The sequence below is a fragment of the Bombyx mandarina genome, chromosome 02 (assembly GCF_030267445.1).
Source record: "Bombyx mandarina strain Sakado chromosome 02, ASM3026744v2".
Taxonomy (NCBI): domain Eukaryota; kingdom Metazoa; phylum Arthropoda; class Insecta; order Lepidoptera; family Bombycidae; genus Bombyx; species Bombyx mandarina.
In genome coordinates, this window is record NC_143209.1 from 6,576,382 (window position 1) to 6,595,003 (window position 18,622).

An 18,622-nucleotide genomic window follows, 5' to 3' on the forward strand; every position below is an offset into this window, starting at 1 on the left:
GGTCGAGTCTCAGTTGTATTCTACAACGCATACTACAAGACCGGTGGTAGGACAACGTGTGAGTCCGCGTGGGTAGGTACCACCACCCTGCCTATTTCTGCCGTGAAGCAGTAATGTGTTTTGATTTGAAGGGCGGGGCAGCCGTTGTATTGTTAAAAGCCACTCACTCAACCACTCCACACCAGGTAGGCAGTGAGCTCGTCCACACATCTAAGCAATTGGTATATTTGTGGGTTTGGTTTTTGATCCCACGATGCGATTCGTTCACCGTCCGACTAAGCCCAGCCGACTCCGCCCACAGACGCTGGTCTGCTGATCTGCTCCCCGGTGGGCTCGCTGGAGGGCTACCTGCACTCTCCACCACACCTGCAGCCGCGCTCCGACTCCAGCTTCAAGGATGACACCAGGTAAATAGACGTTCTCTTTGTCCTTCGGTAAATTTTAGAATGACAAACGGCTTTTAGATGCTATTGTTGCTGACGTCTAGTATACAGGGTCTGTCGTGATTAGTGGGTAATCCGTTAACCGGGGTTAGCCCAAATGTCTAATTCTAAGTAAATCTACTTTTTGTGTCAGGGTTGCCAACACTGCGAAAGTTGTCAATATTTTTTGTCGTGACTAGTAATTTGGCCATCGATCTTTTGTAATGTCCTGCATTGCTGCCAATGGAGGACATTTCGAGCATTTAGTTTGATTTAATAAATGTTTTTTTATTATAAAACCTTTGTTTTTTTCTGTACCTACCCTAAAATTTTAGTGACATAAATGCTAATGACACAAAACCAACTTTCCGATTGTCCTAAGCTCTTTAGCTCCTAAAAAGTAATATTGCTAATATTGCTATAGTAATACATATTGCCAAATTACTAGTCACCATAGAAGATTTTAGAAAAAACACAAAAAATATTGACAACCTTCGCAGTGTTGGCAACCCTGACATGCAAAGTAGATTTTCTCAGAGCTAGATATCCAAGGTATCCCCGATTAAGACACAATTATTAGACACTCTAAGCAGCCCTTGTTCCCGTGAGAATTGTACAAATTGGCAAAAGGCATGATGGTGCTTTAAGCATAATAGTATGATAGAACGCATTGTAACCCCGCACTACCGCCCTGCCTATTTCTGCCGGCAAATATTCAGTCTACCAGTGACCACGGCGCTGGCAACACAGAGAAACGTCGAGAAAAATTAAAAACCGTGTTAAGAACAAGTCAATCATATAGACGCTTAACACGAATACAAAATAGTCGCGAATAAAGAAATGACTGTAAATCGAGTTCTTCTCTGTCGTTTCCTCATTACTGAGGGTCGTGACCACCTTGGTCCAGTTTTGGCACCAGCTTCCTCCAATGCTGCCTGCATTCGGCCTGCTTAATGGCGCCCGGGACGCTGGTGTAAATCGAGTACCTACATTCAAAAGCATAAACTATGGTTCGTGTTAAAAAAAGAGAAAACTTTGTAGCGCGTCACATATGCCACCAACCCTTAGACGCAGGGGAACCTTTGTACAAGGTTCAGTCCCCACTCCAAGAAAGCAATAAAATAATGGTAGCTATCATACAGGCTCAGAACCTAACACTAGTAACACAGTGATTCCAATGTCCTAGTCACATCTTCCAGAAACTGGAACTGAAAACCTTTTTTCTGGTGATAGAACCTCTTGAGAGTCCGCACGGGTAGGTACCACCGCCCCGCCTATTTCTGCCATGAAGCAGTAATGCGTTTCGGTTTAAAGGGTGGGGCAGCCGTTGTAACTATACTTGAGACCTTTGAACTTATATCTCAAGGTGGGTGGCGCATTTACGTTGTAGATGTCTATGGGCTCCAGTAACCACTTAACACCAGGTGCGCTGTGAGCTCGTCCACCCATCTAAGCAATAAAAAAATAAAACTAGAAAGTTCCGACAGTATTCCGACCCACCCACAGGTTCCAGTACGTCCTGGCCGCAGCGACTTCGATAGCAACCAAACAGAACGAGGAAACCCTGACCTACCTCAACCAAGGCCAGTCCTACGAGATCAAGCTCAAGAAGCTCGGAGACTTGTCACATTACAAAGGAAAGCTGCTTAAAGTGAGTGTTCTGAGTTGGATGGGTGACCGTGATCCCACTTTGACATAAGGTCCCGTCCTAAGACATTTGTATGGTGTTCCATGAGGTAATGCTAGTTAACAATCTCACCGACGGTCTTGTGAGTCCGCGCGGGTAGGTACCACCACCCTGCCTATTTCAGCCGTGAAGCCGTTATGCGTTTGGGTTTGAAGGGTGGGGCAGCCGTTGTGACTATACTGAGACCTTAGAACTCGTTGGGTGGGTGGCGACATTTACGTTGTAGATGTCTATGAGCTCCAGTAACCACTTAACAGCAGATGGGCTGTTATTTCTACCACCTATCTAAGCAATTAGAAAAAAAGAAAAATAAAACTTTTCTTGATGGCTGATGAATTGTCCATCAGATTCATTACACGTCAGCTCTCGCTTACACCCGATGCGTAGGGCTGTGTTAAATTAAATCTATACTAAATCTACCAAGAGCATCTTGCCAATCTGGATTGTGAGTACCATCCCATAGTAGCATCATGGACGGTATAAGAAATAGCAAAAGATCTTCCACTGGTATTCAGTAGACTTTATGTGGATTTTCGCAACTTTTATTCAATTCAATCTTCAATCATGTAAATGTCGTTAGCGCAGTTTTTTTTATTGCTTAGATAAGTGGACGAGCTCACAGCCCACCTGGTGTTAAGTGGTTATAGACATTACAAGCCAAATGTCGTCACCCTCCCTGAGACATAAGTTCTAAGGTCTCAGTGTAGTTACAACGGCTGCCCCACCCTTCAAACCGATACGCATTACTGCTTCACGGCAGAAGTAGGCAGGATGGTGATACCTACCCGTGCGGACTCACGCGAGATCCTACCACCAGTGCAAGTTTTTACTCGATTTCTGCTCTGCTATGATGTACCTATTAGATCTGGAACCTCAATTGAACGAGTGCGTGTTCTGTAGTGCTTAACAGTGTAGTTAGTACCTTCGTTTTTTTCTCAGAGCGTCATCAAGATATGCTTCCACGAGCGCCGCTTGCAGTACATGGAAAGGGAGCAGATAGCGCAGTGGCACGCTGAGAGGCCGGGGGAGAGGATCGTAGAGGTGAGTGTCGTGGATACAAAATTCAAAGTGGAATGGGTGCATATTCTTGGCGTTCTTCTATCGATAGTGGCACGATGCAACATGTGGCGTTGCTTAACTTCAAGTTGCGTAGCCTTGCCACACGTGGCGTGGCTTTTCAGGATGTTGCGCAGTTTTGCCACACTTGCGTAGCCTTGCCACACGTGGCTTTGCCATTCAACATGTTGCATGGCTTTTCAACACGTGGCGTAGCCTTGCCACACGTGGCATGTCTGTTCAACATGTGGCGTAGCCTTGCCACACGTGACTAGCCCTTTCAACATGTTGCGCATATTTGCCACACGTGGTGGAAATTTGCCACACGTGGTGGAAATTTGTCACACGTGGCGTGGCTTTTCTACAAGTTACGTAGATTTCCCACACGTTGCGTGGCCTTGCCATACGTGGCGTGGCTTTTAATCATGTGACGTAGTTTTGCTACACGTGGCTAGGCTTTCAACATATGGCGTTACTTTTCAGCAAGTAGCGCAGATTTGCCACACGTGGCGTAGCCTTATAACATATGGCGTTGCTTTTAACAAGTTGCGTAGATTTGCCACACGTTACATCATAACCTTGCAACACGTGACGTACTATGTGCCGACGCAAACTCTTAGACACTCTTCTTCTCTTATTTTATTTAAAAATAAAAATTATTAAAAAAATTGTAATTTCCTGCCACCAGGTGGACGTGCCTCTCTCGTACGGCATTATAAAAGTGGAACAATCCACAGCACTGAACGCGCTGCAGGTCTACTGGGACGCTACCAAGGACGTGGGTGTTTATATAAAGGTAAACTAATTTACCGTTACTTTTTTTATTTATTTGTTTTATTTTGATTTAGAGAGATGGACTTTATTCATTTTTTAATATTATTTATAAAAATAGATAAATAATCTTGTAATAAAAATCAAACCCGCAAAATTCTAATATGCGTAATTGCTGGTGGTAGGACCACTTGTGAGTCCGCGCGGGTAGGTACCACCACCTCGCCTACTTTTGCCGTGAAGCAGTAATGCGTTTCGGTTTGAAAGGTGGGGCAAACGTTGTAACTCTACTGAGACCTTAGAACTCGTTTCCCAAGGTGGGTGGCGGCATTTACGTTGTAGACGTCTATGGGCTGCGGTATTCACGTAACACCAGTTGGGCTGTGAGGTCGTTCACCCATGTATGCAATTAAAAAAAAAACTTCAGAGTTCCAATCACGCTCCCTGACCAGCTGGTCTCGTCCGACAGGTGAACTGCATCTCAACGGAATTCACAGCCAAGAAGCACGGCGGCGAGAAGGGAGTCCCGTTCCGTATACAGGTCGAGACTTATCTCGCGAGCGACGAGAACAATCGTCTGAACGCCGCCGCGTGCCAGATCAAGGTACAGATGCATTTTTTATTTATTCTATTTCAGCTTCTCCTTGACGTGTAGGTGAGCTCACGGTGCTCTAACCTGAAGATGCTGCTAACACTAGCACTAGCAAGAGCAGTGCGTCGCATAATTTACCATCAGATCAGAAACGCGACCCACTGAGAAGCTCAGTGCGAGAGATACACAAGAGCACGGATAGTGCAGTGAGAAACTTAGACTAGCGCCATCTGTTATTGTGGGGCGTTACTAATTGGTATTGTTATTTCTTCCTTTTTTTAAGTACGGCAATTGGCTTCTTGCCATTGTGGTCGGTTTCAAGTTTGTAAAAAATATGATTATTTCATACAAAATTTGTAATATGAAAAATGTTATCTTGTATAATTTAATTCATTATTTTACTTATTTTAATTAATTTTACTTAATTTTGTAATATGATGTATTTGTTTTGCAAAAAGGTATTCAAATTGAAAGGCGCTGATCGAAAACACAAACAAGACAGGGAGAAGGTGCTGCGCAGACCGAGGGCCGATCTGGACAAGTACCAGCCCGCCTGCGAGGCCACTGTGCTGACCACGGTAAATTATATTAACCGACCGATCGAAATTCGACCTTAATCACAGAGAGAGGAAGGTTGAAAATCTTTATTTTTCAAAACAAAAAAAAACAACTAGTTTTTCAAATTTTCCTAGTGAAAGTAGAAAAAAATTATACTAATTTGCCAACAATCTTAAACATGATTTTATTAAAATGAATTATCTATCTTATCTATTTAACCCAATACATTAAAGGTAATTTTCAATTGTAATATCAAAAGAAATTTTATGTAATTTGAAAAATTTGCCAACACACCACAACCCGATGATGGTACAAGAATTTTATTAATTTAACCAAATACCCTGACCCGGGTCACAGAGAAAAATATTCTCCAGATGTTCCGTTACAACTACTGAACCATGCATCCGATTGACTTGAAACACGGTATCCATGTAGAAAATACATGTACTTAATGGATAGGCTAATATTTATATGAGCGTTGGACTCCCTAATAATAATGACAATAAATAATAATGTTAATTTTAAATGCCCAGCGAAGCGGGCGAGTACGGCTAGTACTTTATAATTTGGTTGACTCTTTAACCTATCAACCTATTTTAAGTTCATATGTTTGAATTGTCAAATCTATCTTTTTTTTTTACTTTATTGATGCACAAAATAAATTACAATAATTACAGTACATATTAGCTAAATCGTACAAGTAGTACCTAGATCTAATCTGGATTGCAATCTAAAAATTATATGTGCACTCAGCAAAACCATATTAATGTGCATAGCTTTGGCTATGGGAAACACAATTGAAATTACAAATATTGATAACTAGCCATTGTTAAATATCAACTGTCTATTAGCTAAATAACTAAATATTAATCTATATATATATAAAAATGAATTGCTGTTCGTTAGTCTCGCTAAAACTCGAGAACGGCTGGACCGATTTGGCTAATTTTGGTCTTGAATTATTCGTGGAAGTCCAGGGAAGGTTTAAAATGAGTTTAAAATGAGAAAATATAAAAAATCTCGGAATTATATAAGAACAAACAATTTTGTTTTTCCTTTGATGTGTCCCCTTGATGTGTCTTTTATTTATCGATTGAGGCACTGCGAAGTCTGCCGGGTCAGCTAGTATTAACTAATATTAACTATCAAGCTAACCTATATATGTTTGAATGGTGAAATGATGTACCAACAGTTGTCACACGACGCGCTGATGCCGCCGCCCTCGCTGGTCACCACCTCGCCATCCTACTCGCCAGAGCTGTGGTGAGTACTTAAGTACACGATATAAAATCACAAGAACTAAACAGATTTTATTTTGAAACCTACTTAAAAATGGAGGAGCTTCTCACTTTTTACTGGCGGTAGGACCTCTTGTGAGTCCGCACGGGTATGTACCACCACCACCGCCTATTTCTGCCGTGAAGCTGTAATGCGTTTCGGTTTGAAGGTGGGGCAGCCGTTGTAAATATACTGAGACCTTAGAACACATATATCTCAAAGTGGGTGGCGCATTTACGTTGTAGATGTCTATGGGTTCCAGTAACCACTTAACACCACGTAGGCTATAAGCTCGTCCACCCATCTAACCAATAAAAAAAAACTAAAACCACCGAGACTGACGGACAGACTTAATCGGGCGTCTTCGAGTCAGTGAAAATGAGGTTCAAAGTTTCCATTGCATACAAACAAACGTACCAACATACATATACTGGGTGTTAGGAGACCGCTTCCGACAACGAAGACAGACGATAGTACTAATCACACCTTTGATGACGGGACGTAAAAAAACGATCCTGATTTTTAAAAAAATGTCATATTTTTTAAACGTTTTATTATCATTATTTACGCTCCATCGTATTAGTACAACTAAATGAAACGATAGTTTCATAAAAAATACATTACTTTACTTTTTTTTTTAAAACCAGCAATGAAACACAAAATCATAAACAGCTGATGCTCGGGTCAACGAACGCCGGGGCGCTGCGTTTTTTGACATTATTATGTACACACAATACGTTTGTAATTCTACATATCGACACTTGAAAGGCAAACGTGACTAAGCGACAATGCGTGAACTTTACAGTAGACTAATTTAAAGTTGAAATACCTGAAAACAAAATTTATTATAACGAATCCAGCTGTGGTAGAATGTAGCTAGTAGCTGTAGGATTGAAATGATTTTAATAGACCTAGAAATATATTTTTTTTGCACGTCGAAAATGGTTATTGCCTATCATTTATGTACAAAGCAGTTATTTTCGCTTAGTCACGTTTGCCTTTCAAACGTCGATTTGTATATTTCTTCTTCTTTTTTTAACTATGTTGGCGAGGAAGAGGAGGCAAGCAGTGGTGTACAAAGAAATGATTGTTTTATTTTTCCTTCCTTTCCTATTTGAAATAACGGCCGTGACGATATACGTGTTGTTGTTTCTTGGTAGTATTGTGCGCATAGACAACTCTAATAATTGGTTTCTTGCGATGCCATTGTTGCCAGTTTTGAGTTTAGAAAAATTCGTTCAGTTGAATTATTAAATAAATAGGTACCTACATAACTGTTTTTGAAAAAAAAAAATACCTATGAAGTGAAATAAGTTGAAGTTGATTAATTTGAGACTTTACTCAATTCGGATGAAATTAAATGAAATTAGTTGTAATAAAATCTCAGTAAAATGTAGGATGTTTACTGAGAGTTCAATGGACTTTTTAGAAGAACCCAAAAAGAAACGTTCGGCGAGTTTCTTTCATTTTTCCACACTTTTTTTTACTTTCACCGATGCTAAACGGCTCGTAAGCCTCCATTATCACACGATTAAACGTATAGAAACACTTAAATAAAACAAACAAAAAGAAACATCTCTCACAACATCACTTCTCACGCTCCCAAAAAAAAAACCTTAACTATATTTAGACACAAGGATGTAAGCGCGGCACAAATAAAACCGCTTATTACCGGCAACCGAAAACTAAATATAGACCGCACAATTTACCCAATAATACGCCCGTATGTCCAATGAGATCTGGTTCATATTAATATCTGTTAGGGCTGTGACATTAAAAACTGCTATTTTTTTATTAATCTATTGTATAGTTTAATTTCGAATAACATATATTTCTAATAATAGATAGTTAATATGGATTTTAATCAAATCGATCAAAAACTATGCATCCTACATAATAATATGATATGACATAGGATTGTATTTTAAGATAAAGTCAATGGAAAATTAACAATTAGCAATTTACAAAGCCAGACTCAGGTGATACTTTCGATATTTTTTTTCTTAGATGGGTGGACGAGCTCACACCCCACCTGGTGTTAAGTGGTTACTGGAGCCCATAGACATCTACAACGTAAACGCGCCATCCACCTTGAGATATAAGTTTTAAGGTCTCAATATAGTTACAACGGCTACCCATCCTTCAAACCGAAACGCATTACTGCTTCACGGCAGAAATAGGCGGAGTGGTGGTACCTACTCGTGCGGACTCACAAGAGGTCCTACCACCAGATTATACGATTATTATTATTATTATCGGAAAGGTAATCTTTTCTTAGCACTTATTATTATTTTAGTATTATTATTGACGGTCGGTAGCTTTGAAGTTACAATAATGTGAAAGATACCATTCTCGAAACCTGATTAGGTTTGATCGAAATTTGTTACCGAAACAAAAATAAACTTTTTAAATTGTATTTTGTGGATTCAAATGCTATTCTATTACATTACGATATTATATTATACAAATTAAGTTATATTACAAATACAGCTTAACTTTTATACGAAATATATACATACCATTCAAATACAACTCAACTCCAGTGCTGTATATTGAAATCCGATTCATCGTATTTCGGATAAGAAAGGCTGTTGTTTTTTTAATCCCTCAGATAATAGGTAGGCAGGTAGGTAGGAGAGCTCTCAAATAGCTGTGTTAATATAGTACTTAATACTATGTGTGAAAAATAAGCCATTTAATAAAAAAAAGTATGCTCTTAGAACATCTCATACATACTCATATAATATGATACCTAATATCTATACTAATATATAAATCTACAGTAGTTTTTACGGATGTTCCATTATAACTACTGAACCGTGCATCCGATTGACTTGAAACTTGGTATCCATGTAGAAAAAACAGGTACTTAACGGATAGGCTAGGATAGATTAAAGGATAGATAATATTTATATGAGTGTTGGACTTCCTACACCACTTTCGTGGGCGTTAATGATGAGAATCTTTGTGGGGGTGAGAAATAATAATGTTAATTTTAAATGCTCAGCGAAACGGACGGTTACAGCTAGTATTTTATATTTTTATATACCTAGTCAGGTCATAAGTATTGTCACACAGTAAAAACTTTTCTTTTGGAATGCTGGCCACAAAAAAGTTTATTGAATTCGAATTTCGAATTGTTCATGAAAATAAAAATAGTATACATTTAGAATTTTACTCATTTTTAAATATGGAGTGGACGCTTAAAGAAGACCGTGTTGCAGTTATTGCGTTGCATCGTTGCGGTTACGCGCCAATTCAAATTTTTAACATAGGTACTGAAAAATTTGAATATAACCAAAAGATTCGTTTATCGTACCATCAAACGATACAATGAAGACTCTAGTGTAGATGACAGGTCAAGAAGTGGTCGCCCTCGGTCTGTTAGGATTCCAGCAGTGATAAAAGCTGTGAAGGCGCGAATTCAAAGAAATCCCAAACGTAAGCAGAAACTGTTGGCCCTTCAGATGGGGTTAAGCAGAACCACGGTGAAAAGGGTGTTAAATGAAGACTTAGGGCTTCGGGCATATCGAAGAAAAACAGGAAATCGTATGATTGCTCGTCTAATGGACCTGAGACTGAAGAGATGCCGCGCTTTGTTGAAGCGGTACGCGGGAAAAAAATATCGGGAAATTCTTTTTTCGGATGAAAAAATTTTTTACCGTAGAAGAGAGCTACATCAAAAAAAATGATAAGGTGTACGCACACAGTAATGAAGAAGCGAGCAACCGTATTCCGCGTGTCCAACGAGGTCATTTTCCATCCTCGCTCATGGTATGGTTGGGAGTTTCTTATTGGGGCTTAACAGAGGTACATTTTTGTGAGAAAGGTGTAAAAACGAATGCAGTTGTGTATCAAAATACAGTCCTGACGAACCTTGTGGAACCTGTTTCTCATACCATGTTCAATAACAGGCACGGGGTATTCCAACAAGATTCGGCGCCAGTTCATAGAGCGAAGAGCACACAAGACTGGCTGGCGGCGCGTGAAATCGACTTCATCCGGCACGAAGACTGGCCCTCCTCCAGTCCAGATTTGAATCCGTTAGATTACAAGATATGGCAACACTTGGAGGAAAAGGCGTGCTCAAAGCCTCATCCCAATTTGGAGTCACTCAAGACATCCTTGATTAAGGCAGCCGCCGATATTGACATGGACCTCGTTCGTGCTGCGATAGACGACTGGCCGCGCAGATTGAAGGCCTGTATTCAAAATCACGGAGGTCATTTTGAATAAACTTTAGTGTCATAAGAATCTATGTTTTATTAAGTTCATTTTGGTATATGAATGGTTACATAATGAATAAACTTGTTTCAATTATTTTACATTAAACATGTGAACAGAATTTATGACCTGACTATGTATATACTTTAACGAACTCTACAACAATACACCAGATGCAAATCTGTCGTTATGTACATAAACAAAAGGCACGTATGTACATAATATTATAATTTCGTAATATTAATAACGAGCCCTATTCATATTATTTAAATTTCAATGTATCTATTAACGCTTTGAGATGAAACTGAGAAGTTTTGAAAGAAACAAACCGTTCGCATTCAACAAATCGACTCATATAAAAAGACGACATCCTTTCGTTCAATGAATTCGAATAGGGGGAGTGTCGTTGTGGCCCCATTTTCGTGTGTCGAGCTCTTCTATATATAGATTTCGTGGTCGACGCGTACAAACGTTTGATCCTGTTTGATGCAGTTACAATACTAGTTTACAAAACTGAATTCGGTTCGGTTTGCTTCTTCATTATCATACTAGCGGCCCGCTCCGGCTCCGGTCGGGTCTTTAACGAAAACTTCAACGATATTTGACGTTGTTTTATTTTTTTAAATAAAAGAAGACTTATTGTGGCACAACTACAATAGTTAGTCATATGCTGTCGCGACACTTTTTGTAAATAATAATGTGTTCTACAAAGTCGTAATACATTATTTTATTCTATCATCAATAGTTTTCGCAGGGCACGCGATGTAAATAATATTTTAGGTAAATTTGTACATTTACATACATACATTATTGGAGTTTTAGTAAGGATCTCTATTTTTTTTCAATAAAGATTATAGCCTAAGTCACTCGGGAATAGAGTAGCTTCCAAACAGTCAAAGAATTTTTCAAATCGCTTCAGTAGTTTCGGAGCCTATTCAATACAAACAAACAAACAAATATTTCCTCTTTATAATATTAGTATAGAAGTATAGATATCGTACGTATCGAACCGGATCAGCAATTTAGTCAGAACTGGTGAACTCGATGAACTGGTGGTAGGACCTCTTGAGAGTTCGCGCGGGTAGGTACCACCACTCTGCTTATTTCTGCCGTGAAGCAGTAATGCCTGAGACCTTAGAACTTATGTCTCAAGGTGGGTGGCGCATTTAGATGTCGATGGGCTCCAGTAACCACTTAACACCAGGTGGGCTGTGAGCTCGTCCATCCATAAAAACAATAAAAAAAAAGAAAAAAACAGTAATGAACTAAAATTTAAAGACGACTAAAAATTAAATCCTACTCGATCGTAATAACATATTTTCTTCTGGAATTTTTCCAGCACACCTTACTGTATTCGAAACGTCTTTATCATTTACAAAAATAACCTCAAGTGTACAACAGACTGTTGCGACATACAAAATACCATTGTATAAATATGATTACGCAATCAGCAGTGCTTCGTTCATCTCATTGTTCGTCAGCAAGCCATACTGTCACTCTAGTAAGTATAAAGGATTCGTCCTTGCTAAAGGTCGACGGCATTAAACATTAAATTAGCATCACATCGTTTTGGTTGTTTACGCGCTACGTAGTCGATTAACTTGACCTGTGGACAAACCACAATAACCAACTTTTTTATGTTTGAGAGATTACTGGTGGCTCGGAGGCCTTTCCAGTTTTACCAGGGCAGGTGAGCGAGCAAGGTCTCAGCCAGGAGGAGACAATAATCAACTACTACCCACTTCTGTGTTTAATATGAAATTCCGTAAATTTTTAAGGAAAAATACTGATAAGATTGTAATTTTATCATCACTGACGTAACTCACGGTTTGGGTATTTAATTGCTGATTTATTACCGGCGTCAGGGTTTGTCAATTGTCATAATTTTTAAAAATAGTTAGAACAAACTCATAGGCGTTAGCCAAATTGAAACAAAACCTTAAAAAATTAAACGTCTAAGTGTATAAAAACCCCAATTCCACTTTTTACATACATATATTTACCTAAAAGTCATAAATTACAGGTCACTAAATAGCCCACGTAATTTTTAAGGTCCGATGAGCGATAATTAACTGCATTTTTAATTACGTTAATAGATCTATCATTTGATCTAAAAACTGAACAAAAAAATTAAGATAATAATACTATGTATACATATGTAACCTACTTACAAAATTCAACTTACTCATTTTAAATTTACTAGCAATTATCGAAATTGAGCCGATAATTTTAAAGTTATTAGGACATCACCGTAACCCAAATAAATCACATTCACGTGTGTTTTATCTGTTCGTTATCTGCTTTTACGGCACAGAACAATTTGTGACAATATTCATGGTTACACAAGAAACCACAAAAAAAAATGAAAACGACAAATCCTCGACTAGAATGACCGACACCTAGATTATCATTAAATTTGAAATAACAGTTTTATAGCATTTAAGATGAACGGCTTTTTAAAGTACATATCATTTACGCTCAATCAATTTACTGGTGGTAGGACCTCTTGAGAGTCCGCTTGGGTAGGTACCATCACCTTGCCTATTTCTGCCGTAAAGCGGTAATGCGTTTCGGTTTGAAGGTTGGGGCAGCCGTTGTCACTATACTTGAGACCTTAGAACTTATATATCAAGGTGGGTGGCGCATTTACGTTGTAGATGTCTATGGGCTCCAGTAACCAATTAACAACAGGTGGGATGTGAGCTCGTCCACCCATGTAACCAATAAATAATAAAAAAAAAGCGCAAAAACAAACTTTAAGTGGGCCACATAAACGAAGAAACTTCGACGAAAACCGAATAAAATTTATGCGTCACATATTTTATGTAAGTTTCAATAATTTTAATATCGTGATTAGTCGCAGCGCAGATAAGACCTAAGATATGCGTGAAGCAATTGTTTATTATAAAATATCAGGCACGTCACATTCCGTGAAGGCACGTTTTTTTATGTTAACCGAGGTCTGGGTCAGACGTTCGTAAAGATTTTTAGTTAATTAATGGTATTTCTTCCTTCAATTCGTCACCAAAATAAGTATGAGTATAAAAGTAATATATCTCAAATGTCGATAGTAAATATTTAAGGTTATTAAATATGTAGAAATTGAAGAAGAATTTCTATTGCTATAAAACTTATTTCATTCGTATTATCCTGTCCAGTAATATATTTTTTATAATCTAGACAATCATTTTAAATTCGTGTTCTATATGTTTCTGTACTGTCAGGAATAAAATAATAGTCTTGTTGCTAAAATTCAACCTGTATAAGACCCAATAAGCGATTTGCCAACTCCAGTTTATTAAGAAGATCCGGTTTCTTGTTATTTCAACGAATTGGTACTCAATTGGCCCAAACTGCATACGACAATTACTGTATCCGGTTCGTTGCTGATCCTCGCCTAACTCACTCAATTAGGAGCGGTATTGAGCGGCTTTCGGCTAAAAATATATCGTACAACATTCATACTGACGCGTGAATAGGTTTTTAGTTTGTATTACTATCGTTACAAAAACCGATAAAGTAAAATGTATGTCGCATCACTAAAGCAAAGATATACCGCTTGATGCTCCGACGCGAGCTGGCCGCGACCTCTGCAAACCGGCCTCAACCGGTTTTCATCCAATCAACGAATGCGGCTCCCTCTAGTAACCAATCAGTGTTCACGTCAGCCAGTCGTTCTCGTTTCGTTGGTCTTTCAATACGTTGTTCTCTGCATCTATTGTAGTTGTTGATAAACCTATCGTGTCTTGCTCGCTGCAATTCACGATCTCGTGCCAAATTTCATAGTCCGTGTTGCACTAACGCGCATTCTTATTGTGGAAAATAATGTTGGACAAGTAAAGGACTAGAAGTTAGTGCGTTGTTACTGTGATTTATCAATTATTTCGGTGAAACTCGAACAAATGGTTGTAGAAGTAGGTTGCCGGCTAGCTATGGTGATTGAGTGCAAGCGGGATTACCGTGTGGGCTCCGGCGCATTCATCTTCTTCAACCTGACGAGACAAGACTACAGCTGACGAGTAATATGCTCGTTTTCGAGCAGAGAATTCGATTGCGCAATATAGGCCGCGGAGTTGTGCTCAACGCTAGGCTCGTTCACGGCGTGGAAGCGCGCGGTTGGCGGATGAAATTCGGTCTGCTGAAGGCTGACATCGAGATAGAAGCCGACGAGGAAACCTACAGGGAATTGGCGCGTCGTCTCGCCTCCGCCAACGTCCACGTTAGGCCGGCGCGTCGCAGTGCGCTGTAATTATCTGGTTTATACCGCTTTTTCTGGTACCTAAGTCACGGTTTTCGTTTTTTCGCGTCATTGCTTAGCTATTAAGCATCTCTATAAAACATTTTGTCTCAACTTCCGCAAAAGTTCGATTCTGCAATCGCAATATTTTTGAGAAATGAAATAAATACCTACTGGCATTAGGTGGTTGTACACTAACATAATGTTGTGAATTTACATAATTTAAAACTTCCCAGTACTTAATTCACTTGAATATCATTTGAAGTTCACAGGGCTAGAACTAAAAGTTGATCAATTCGAAATGTTGGATATCAGTTTAAGATTTGTTTACAAATAAACTTGGTAAGATGAAAAATATTCAGAGTCAAATGTACATACAGATAATTACCAATTATTGTTAATAAATGGTAAATAGAAACAAATTCATTTTAATTTAAAATGTATTCTCGCAATCTTTACAATTGAATACACCTTCATTTCAACACAATGCCTAAAATTAAATAGTGTCAATTTAAATTTCTGGTTACGTCCTGTACTCATTAACAAAACACATCCCAGTTGTTAGCTAAATTGATTGCTAAATGCACAGATAGAGAAAACTTCTCAGCCATGAACCAATTTAAGCATTTACTTTCGTAAATACTCTTTTCAGTGTAGGCACCGCTATCTTAGAAACATATATACTGAAACCAATGGCCACCACCACCAGCCACTATTTTTTCACTGGAATAAATAACCACTTTCCTGCAGAAATAGACAGGACTTTGATTACTCATTTTAAGGCTGCTATTTCACACAAATTGAGCAGTGCTATTTAGTTGTTGGTATGTGAAGGTCCTCATAATTCTAACTTAATTGTTAATTTTAACTTAATTAATAATAACTAATTATTGTAGACATGATGCACTCAACTTGAGTACATACTACATACTGTAAAGAACTAATTTTCACAATTTGATTCTATTAAAGCTCATTAAATTCAAGACTAAATGATAATTGCACTTGTTAATAAGGGTGTATCATGAAATTGTTATAAATGAAAATGTGCATATGATAAACATAAAAATACCAATAATTCTTGAAAGGATGAATATATATCAAATAATGGACGAACAAGTGAATAGATCACTCAATGTAGATCCCGTAATCCAGCTTAGCGACATGAGGTTGAACTCTTAATTGTATTGTAAAGCTATTTTTCCAACTTTAAACTGAAACACCTGAATCACAACATAATTAGACACGCTAATGGTACTTATGATGCAGGTATACAAGATGCCTGACCCCCAGAAAAAATGTAATGATTCATAAGTCAAAATTCTGCTACAATTTTTGATAGCATGTTTCAGATACCTCATTTTTTAGGGTGCTTCAAATACATGTTTCTCTAGTTCAAATTGTAATTTATTAACTTTTTTATATAATTGTTCCAGTGTGACACCTAAATCTGCCTCGAGCCCTATCGCTACCAAGCCGATTTCTCAACCAGGTAAATATCATTGACTAGTTTAGTTTTTGGGGTAAAATTTGTTCTTTTTCATTCAGTTTCCGGCACCTGTGATACCGGAACAGAATCATAATTCATTGACCTATTTTTGTTTCCGCATTTGTTCTTATTCGACTAATATCTCAATAAAGTACTTACTTCTCAATAACGCTTTTGTTTACTAAAATGTTTTCATAATATACACGCATGCATAAACGGCATATCTTGTGGAAATGAAATAAAATGATGTTTTTTTTGTACACAAAGGTAAACAAGAATACTGTCTGCTTGATGCTAGGTGTTCACCGTCGCTCATGGACGTCGATGACGCCAGGAGTAGAGCCTCTACCAATAAATACTTCTTTCAAACCTTAATTGATGAAGACCATATCGTAGCACTCGGCAAGTACTGTGAAGGGGATATCATTTCACAGTTTGATGGTATGTGTGCGAAAAAAAAAAAAACTTCACATTGGTGGTGCATGAATAAAGGGAGAGAAAGGGGTAGATTAATAAAACTGTAGGGCTTTTTTTTTCAATTCGTTTATGGGCAGAAATTAGCTTAGAATAAAATTGTTTGTAAGGGTCAACGAGTCATTTTATTACAAGATATACAGGGGACTACACAATTACCAGAAAGACTTAAATAGAACTGTTGATTAAATTTTATTTGGGTTAATTTATTAAAAATTTATTACATATCCAAAAATTATATTTATTAAACATCATTACCATTTATGAGTTTGGCATCATAGATAATACACATAAATTAGTTATCAGCAACTCAAGCACTCAACATAAATGTTTACGGGCGTCGGCCACTAGATGGCTTCGCTTCGATTAGTTTCTCATTGCTCCTGTAGATGGCAGTAACCTATATTTTATTTTTAATGTAAGATTTTGTAAATTTTCAGAAACCACAAATTGATAAAATTTAATCAATTTGTCTCTTGAAACTAATCAAAGCGAAGCCATCTAGCGGCCGACGCCCGCAAAACTTTTTGTTGGGTGCTTAAGCTCTAACTAATTTGTGTGTATTATGGTTATATCACATGAGTAAATAGGAGTACAGAGACAAAGTTTCGAACAGCCGCGCCACGGTACATCACTACAAGCATGATGCGCGTGTGTGCGTGGTGAGCACTGGCGGTTTGTCACGTACGGAACGAAACCTGTTTATACTGGTTCGGCCAGTGCTAAAACAAAGGGCTCGTTCACCGCTAGCTGTGCGTCGCGTCTTGCGTGTTTAAATTTCGAATTTGAATTTATAAAAAAAAGTGTAAATATGGTTTATTTTACTGTTTGCATAAACAACAATCGAAAAAATAAAAACCTATCTTTTTTAATTATCCCAAAAACTTCACTAGGTAAGTAGTAATTATAATTATTTTTTACTTAGATACCTCATATTATGATACGTTTCTGCCTCAATTTCGAAAGAAGTTCATATAGGTACCTACGCGCCCATTCGCCCGCGGCAGACGCAAAAAATCGCTAATCCTGATTATCTTAGTGACAGGATAACGGATCAAACTGTTTAAAACATTGAATTGTTATCGATCCTTAATAAGTATGCCAAATTTCGAATTAATCCGACGTTTTGAAGGGCGTCAAAACCATGTTAAGATTCCGTTACATACTAACATACGTACGAAGCTAATAAAAGCGTATTAAAAATACAAAGCAAAATAAAATTCGCTACGTGCGGTGTGTCCGGCGCGGGCTAGTGGACGCAGGTATCCTTTAGTAATTTAATAATTACCTCTGTTTATAAATTGAAAATACTATTCATGGTTTTATTATTATTTCAGACGACAAGAGTGGTTACAAGCTGTCGGGCGAGAAGATCTCCTTTCGAAACTTGTAAATGATAAACTAAGGCAACAATACAGAATCTGTGAAGATCACTTTAAAAAATCCTGTACTAAATTTTCTAAAAATAGAACTGTAAAATATTAAAAAAAAATCGAGAATATTTCGATCTAGAAGTAAATATTGTTAATATTGGTAGTGATATACTAAAACATACATAAGATTGTAAATTTGATATGCCATGCACGTGCTAACAAAACTTTATATTATATTTAGAATTTATCATTCGATTAAGAGGTATATATAACAAATAATTAAAAAAAAAATTACAAAAAAATATTTGTAAAAAAATATAAATACATAAAAAAGCTGACAATAGTTTTGTGTATTTAATTTAATCCTCCTGTGTCAATTCTACCAAAATAGGTAACAATTTTGATCGCCCTTTTTCGAAGCTTTGTCTCTGTGCGTTTATTATTTACTCATGCTTATTTATATC

At 37.8% G+C, this 18,622-nt stretch overlaps 1 protein-coding gene across 2 annotated transcripts in view; it reads left to right on the forward strand.

Moving 5' to 3' along the window:
* Nucleotides 1–18,622, forward strand: part of gem (transcription factor CP2 like gemini) — a 54,561-nt gene that overhangs the window by 28,147 nt on the left and 7,792 nt on the right. Inside the window, exons 6-14 of one of the 2 annotated variants that reach the window (XM_089733853.1) lie at nt 302–407; nt 1,929–2,073; nt 3,049–3,150; nt 3,854–3,961; nt 4,406–4,540; nt 4,987–5,106; nt 6,279–6,349; nt 16,259–16,314; nt 16,579–16,752. In XM_089733853.1, coding sequence (XP_089589979.1) covers nt 302–407; nt 1,929–2,073; nt 3,049–3,150; nt 3,854–3,961; nt 4,406–4,540; nt 4,987–5,106; nt 6,279–6,349; nt 16,259–16,314; nt 16,579–16,752 — 1,017 coding nt within the window. The remainder of the gene's footprint in view (nt 1–301; nt 408–1,928; nt 2,074–3,048; nt 3,151–3,853; nt 3,962–4,405; nt 4,541–4,986; nt 5,107–6,278; nt 6,350–16,258; nt 16,315–16,578; nt 16,753–18,622) is intronic. The other variant, XM_028177962.2, reaches the window with a different exon arrangement.